Source organism: Populus alba, chromosome 14, assembly GCF_005239225.2.
Source record: "Populus alba chromosome 14, ASM523922v2, whole genome shotgun sequence".
Lineage (NCBI taxonomy): Eukaryota > Viridiplantae > Streptophyta > Magnoliopsida > Malpighiales > Salicaceae > Populus > Populus alba.
This window is the reverse complement of record NC_133297.1, coordinates 4,926,372-4,933,316: the sequence shown is the minus strand read 5'-3', so window position 1 is coordinate 4,933,316 and position 6,945 is coordinate 4,926,372. Positions and strand designations below refer to the sequence as shown.

Here is a 6,945-nt window from a genome sequence, read left to right as displayed (position 1 = left end):
ACTTAGTCCATCCAATTTCTATCATATATTAACTATTTTCAATTTTTATTGCCCTCTTTTACTGTTACTATTACTGGATAATATGTAATAATTAACACATATATTAGCTTGATGACTGTGCTTTTGAGTAAAGTCCGAAAATCCCAGTGACTTCAATATGATTGACCGCGAGTCTCTATGCTCACTAACGGCTTTAGCAGTTCTACCAATTCCAAATACACCCATATCTATAGGTAGGTGTGGCTAAAGCAAATGCATATATACTCTATATTATCTTTTTATGATTTCGGGGAGGGTTAGATAGAATATAATCCTGCTTGTCTCGATCAAGGTCGGGGTGCCTGAGCTGTATATTTCCCTGTCATAATAAATATGCCACATGAAAGTTACTGAAAAAGGAAAAATGCTGTATCTTGAATCGGGGGCAAAGATGGGTAATTAAGAACCTGCTTTCAATGTATAGCATATGCCAATAAGTTATATATAATTGAAAAACAGCTCCTAAGTGCCAAGCCCTCTTGGCGAGAACAGAACAAAGCCAACAAGAGGGCCACAAAGGAAGACGACATGAAAAGAAAGGAGAAAAGAACACTCTTAGCAGGGACCAGCAACGTGAGAAGGCGCCTCAGCTGCCACGCAACAGAACGAGAGGCCAGAAAGCAATGACTCGAACCAAGAATCCAGAAAAGAGTATGAGCAGCAACATAATTGGCAGAAGTTTATCTTCTTGTTCCTTTTCTTTTCTGATGAAGATCCCTGCTCCAGACGCCAGTACTGGTCTGTGTTTTGCCTGCAGAATGCATGGTTGGTGCATGTTCCCTATCCGTGTGTCTTCTACCTTCTGGGTTGCCCTCTTGAAGTGCTTCAATAATTCTTCCATTTTATGTATAATTCTTTCTTTTCCTATGATTATGAATGGTTTTCTTACAATATATTGTAGACGAATAGATATACGTGATTGCCTTGATGATGGCAAGTTGCAAAGTCTTAGGAAGATTAACAATGATAACCGTGGTAGCTTTTGGCTATGAAATGTAAAAAATAATGTAATTTTTCTTGTCATCAATCGCCAGATCCCTCCTAACCGCTAAAAGCAGATGTTAGCTTTGCCAAATCCACCTAGCTAAGCCTTTTTTCAGCCTCCGTCACAATCGCACCATCGGTGTCCATCGGCCCCACTTGCATCTGCCCATTTTCATCAATGTCCTCCTCGCATCTACAGAACCTGATGCAATGCCTTTACTGGCTAACAAATAATCAAATAATAAATGCGATCCTCTTCGATTTACCCAACTTGTAACCACGTTTTTTCCCTTTCAATATCTTGATATAAATTTCTAAAATTACACTCTTTTTTAGTTTTTGTTTTTTTTTTTCTGAGGATGCACTAATTTCTTACACATATAAATATGTGTTAATTAATGACGTGAATAAAATATTACTGTTCATGCAATAGCGTGCACCTCTAATTAATAAGACAAATTAACCCCCGTTTGAAATGAGATTTTTATTTATAATTATATTCATAATTGATCTTAGCCTCATTTGAGAAACTTTAAAATATTTTGGGAGTGACTAGCAATGAAATGTTAAAATTGAGTGCTTGGAAAAATCTCTCTTTTGCCAAATTTATTAGGCTTTTCTTTTTCTAGAAGAACGATAATTCTAGCCTAGCTACCAACGTGTGCGTGTGTGTGTCTATATATATATATATATATATATATATATATATATATATATGGTATGTATTTTCCAACCCAAGCCTAGCTAGCTATGCTAGGCTAGGCAACACATGACCGAGGGTGGCAACTTATTTGATGCTGCTCATCAATACGATTAACAAGAAGCAATATATCAGGGAATTCCTTTAGCATTTGATCAACTAGAAAGGAGATAGCCGTTTCGATGAGGACTAAAAGTTACAAGGATTTGACAATTTCTTGGAAAAAGACTGGCCATAAAGAGAAATGAAGACAAACTACAATTGTTCAATAAAAGAGAGCAAGCATGGCTACAACCATGGCTTCACAAAAGCATACATGACACGTGAAGTTGGATATCTTTCAACTTCATTCTTCGTCAGCTGGTGGCCATGGTTTAATAACCATTATCACTTCTGATCTTTCACAATATTAAAATTTTAACAAAGGCCGCATTCGCTAGCTACATGCTCTTAAGTGCTATCAAAAGGGAGGAGTAAAGGCATAATCTATTTATAAAAAGGCTTTGAATGCCAAAAAGACGTTAAAGAGATTGCACAACATGTTCAAGAAATGTGATGGGGTTTAATATGCACAAGTATTTTCATCATTTAAATATTTTTTAATTAATGTGTTATAATAAAAAAGACGGGGATGATGGAGATGCATGGAGGGGGCATGCCTCTCCTGTATATATTTTTCTATTTTAGAAAGATAAATTTTTGTTTTTAAATAATAACCAAACTCTACGTGAAGATTGAAGACGAGGGAGAATAAGATGAGCTTGGCCTACTATATAATATAGAAAAAATTAATTAAATTTTCACATTCTTAAGATGATCAACCTGATTTTACATAATAATAATTTATTTAAATTTAATTTCTAAAAAATTCTAAATGGATTTTATTGGTGAATCGATCTTATGGATTCAATAAATTCAGTAAGAGAAAACTCTTGGTGAAGTTAGTATACTACTCTTTCAAGACACTCATAATTAAATAAATATATAATTAATTAATGTTTAGAGTTGACTAAGTATGATCATCTCTGCTCAAAGCATCTACTAATTTAATCTTCCCACTTATACCAATTGAGCACAAACAATATAATTAAATTAATACGGGCACCAAAATCTCTTAATTCATGGCTCCCACTTATGCTAATTTGAACAACTTTGGATTTACAAATTTACATTAATTTAATTAAATTCAGTGATTCTGAAATAGAAAATTCTAGAATTCAAGCCATGCCATCAAAATACTTATCAATTAAGTAACTACTAATTTCTCTGGAGAGTTGGTTAAGAAATCCAATTAATTAAGCTATTAGTTAGAGGGCAACAGATCGTCCTCTCTCTTCTGTGATGGAAAGAGCCGTGCCCCACGTGCTTGATGCTTATCAGCTTTCACTAACTACGGTGTTCTCTATCACACGGTAGTCCTGTCTCCTAATTAATCTTGACCATTAAATAAGTGGAAGACTCGTTGAATTGTTTTTTTAGCACAGGAGGGCAGCCTCTTCGAGAGTTTGGATGCTTGTAACCTCACCTTTTCTCAGCTTCAATAGCTGCTATGATCCCCCGATCTCCGCGAGTTTTCAGTTTTAGATTCTTTTAAAATATATAATAATTTATTTTAATTGACTGTTCAACCTAACTAATTTATAGCTTTAGGTTTAAATTAAATCAGTATTTAATAACTTTATTTTTCAGTCTTAGTAACAAGATTAGACATTGTACAATAATATTAGTAAAATATAAATATCTGTTTGGAATTATGAGGCATATTGTTTTTGAAAAATATTTTTATTTGAAAATATATTTTAATAAATTTTTTTATATTTTTCTAATATTAATATATCAAAATCATGAAAATACTAAAAATAAATAATTTTAATTTTTTAAATTAAATATATTTTTAAACACAAAAACTACCTCAGCATAAAACTTCAACAATTGAAGCGTGCATTATGCAGGTGCGAAGCATAGTAACAAAACCATTTGAGCAGCCTTTTCAATTGTTTTATGATAATGGCTATGGAGTTATAGACTTCTCGTTTAAAGGTATTTGATATAATGACAACTATATCCCATCCTTTGTTACATACTACAACAGTACGACGTTGACCAATTATCTTACTTTTTTTTTTTTTCAAGACTTCTCTCCCTTCCATTTTTACCTCCTGAGAAACACAAATCCCACTCTCCCTGGATGGCACGTGTAACTCTACTTCTTTCAGACTATTCTATAATCATACATTTTTTTCTTTTTTTAAATAAAGCATGTAAACAAAAATAGTTTTTCTTCTTATCCTTGATAATCTTATTTACTCGGGGGCTGCAATTTTCTGTACACTTGAATTTGAATATTTCTTATAACAAAAATAATTATAAGAATACGTCTAATGGATAAAACAAAATACTATAAATAACCATTTCAATATTGGAAAATCGGTTGGTTGTTAGTAAACATAATTGAATTTTAAATGCCTCTCAAATAGATATTATCTTTTTTAGGTGAAAATCAATACTTTAATTACTCATGTTAAATAAAATAAATCGTGTAAAATTAATTTGAGAAGTATGTAAAAATCAAAGAGGAGTAAATATCATGTAAAATTATTAATTTCAACTTATGATTACGGGTTGATTGATTTAATTTGAGTTAATTAAATCAATTGAAAATTTATTTTTAAAATATTAAAATAATATTATATTAAAAATATTAAAAAGTTAAATTGAATTTTGATCGAATCCACTAAGTTACGGATTAACTAACAAATTTTTAAAATTTAATTAGACCAACTTTTATTGATGAGTTATTTGAGAATGCAGCTGAAATCGTATTTTTTAAATATTTAATTTTTTTTATTTAAAATTATTATTTTTATTTTTTAAAATTATTTTGATGTGCTATTATAAATTTTTTTTTAAAAAAAATGCTATATCAATATATTTTATAAATAAAAAATATTTTTTAAAAAATAATTATTATATTTTTAAACACCCATTAAAACCTTGTTAAAATCAAATCGTGAATCGTCCAGGCTTAACACCGTGACCATGAGGGCAAGCGCGTGATACAAATTATAACTGCTAATGATAAAAGGCAGAAGCATGAACCAGAACCAAACAGAAGAAAGGAAAAAAGAATTCAGGAAAGAAATAAAATTAAAGCAAGCAAATTCAGTAGGGGACACAATTGTCATTTTCCCCTCTTAAAATTTAAGGTTCACATCTCTCTCTCACTCTCTTTCTCCTAACTGAAAACGACTGCAAGCAACCTGTGGTCTACCTGTGTATATATTTCTCTTCTTTGATCTCTCTTCTATAATTATTTATCAATTATTTTCCTTCTGTGGGATTCCCACACCGACTCAAAACCCAGTGTTCTTGCCCCCCCTCCCTCTCTCCCACCTTCTTTCTGTTTATATACGTGTAACTTGTTGTTGTTGTTCTTCTTCTTCTTCCAGTTCAAAATCTCTCTCTTTTTTTTCCCCTGGGGTTCTCTTTATATTTCCAGTTTTATCGAATAAAGCTAAGCTTGATCAAATGGTTGATGTTCAAACAGTATGTTGCATGTGCGGCGACGTCGGTTTCCCTGACAAACTCTTCCGTTGCAACAAATGTCGCAACCGTTTTCAACACTTGTAATGCTTTCTTTCTTTTCTTCCCTTTTCTAGCTACCTAGCTAGCTCCTCACCCACCATCATGGTGGCATCATACACAATTATATATGAACATACATGTCCATTTATGGAAACATATCTCAATCTTTGCATCATCATCATCACCATCAACTTAGTTTGATAGCTGCCCATAACTGGATTAATCTCTTTTTCACCCAAAGATAGATTTCCCCCGGCAAGTTTTCTTCGGTTTTAAAGTACTGGGTTGTTCTTCCTGGGTTTAATCACTGAGGTTAAGTTATCTTTCCTATCCTACTGTAAATTGGGAAAAGAAAAATGGATTTCCACGCCACACCCACCAAGCACCAACTACCAAGACTACCACCTAATCATCATAATCATGGGCATACTTACCATCTCATCATATGATCACATGTTGAAATTTTGATTTTTTCTTCTCTCTTAAAATATAGGTATTGTAGCAATTACTACGGCGAATTTTCAGAGCCAATTGAGCAGTGTGATTGGTGTCAAAGTGAAGAGAGAAATGCAAGACATGGAAACTCTTCAAAGAAATCAGGAGCTGAACATGATAGCGGAACACTAGTGATCACAAAACGATCAGAGTATTCAGGTGATCATAAAATCAAGCAACATGATCGCGAAGAGAATAGCACTACCAGTAGTGATCAGAAGGGAAAGAACCCAAGTGGGATTCCTTCTCCAAGGCCTACTACACGCAGGTACAAGCTTCTCAAGGATGTCATGTGTTAAAAGAAAAGGAGTGTCCACAGGGCTGTTCCGAAAGTACTTCTTTGGTTTTGTGCGTTGATAGAGTGGAAGAAAGCTAATTAATTGTAAGTTGTTCAGCTTTTTTAAGTGTTTTTTTTTTTCATCACGAGTTTTGGTTAATTTGTGCTATGTTTTCTGTAAGCTGTTAATAAAATAATGTAAGACTTTCTCGAATCATCGATGGCTCAAGTTCTTAAGCTCGTTTTCCTCATCTTTTTTTTTTTTGTTCACAATTCCTCCGGTGATAGTGATCTTTATTTGTTTAATTTGATAAATGTAATCAGCTATATTTCTTAATACGTATAAATTATACAACTAATTAAAGTTGATGCATAAGTATGAGGGTATTATTGGATAACTTGTTGGTGTCAATTGTTAAAGAAATATTTACTGATGGGTGTGTTCTGTGAGTGATCTAGCTGGCCGGTTGGGGTTTTTTGGTGATATCGGAGAGTTTTTCTGTAGGGTTTGTCTCTGTCATAGCTGCAGTGCTATTGGGAGGAGTTGCACCTCCTCCTCATTTGCTTTGTCGACGAGTATTCAATGCATTCGGATGTGTTCCTTTTAGGCCAAATAATTCATATTTCATAGTGCCTACACCCTGCAAGCTTTTACAGATTCATTGAAGGCCTTTAATAGCTAGGCCCTCTATTATTGTTGGCCAAGGCAACCTTTAAGCGAGAGAAAAAAAAAAAAACAGAAGAAGAAGAAGAAGAAGAAGAAGAAGACGAAGAAGAAGAAACATAGCTCTGAGGGGAAAAAATACAGTTCATGGTTGTAGAAATAAATGAATATTTAATGCTTTCTGAGGAAAAGAAGTTCATA

General features: G+C 33.1%; 1 protein-coding gene across 1 annotated transcript; it reads left to right on the top strand.

Moving 5' to 3' along the window:
• Positions 1 to 5,021: 5,021 nt before the first annotated feature.
• LOC118041369 (uncharacterized) lies at positions 5,022 to 6,317 on the top strand. The gene is made up of 2 exons (XM_035048667.2): positions 5,022 to 5,349; positions 5,802 to 6,317. The coding sequence occupies exons 1-2, from the start codon at positions 5,252 to 5,254 to the stop codon at positions 6,100 to 6,102; spliced, it is 399 nt and encodes a 132-aa protein (XP_034904558.1). The 5' UTR covers positions 5,022 to 5,251; the 3' UTR covers positions 6,103 to 6,317.
• Positions 6,318 to 6,945: the final 628 nt, after the last annotated feature.

What these genes read in the sequence shown, in the direction of transcription:
- LOC118041369 (XM_035048667.2), top strand. Translation starts at nt 5,252, where the DNA reads ATGGTTGATGTTCAAACAGTATGTTGCATGTGCGGCGACGTCGGTTTC. An exon ending in CGCAACCGTTTTCAACACTT is followed by an intron (nt 5,350 to 5,801) that starts GTAATGCTTTCT and finishes CTTAAAATATAG; the next exon opens with GTATTGTAGCAATTACTACG.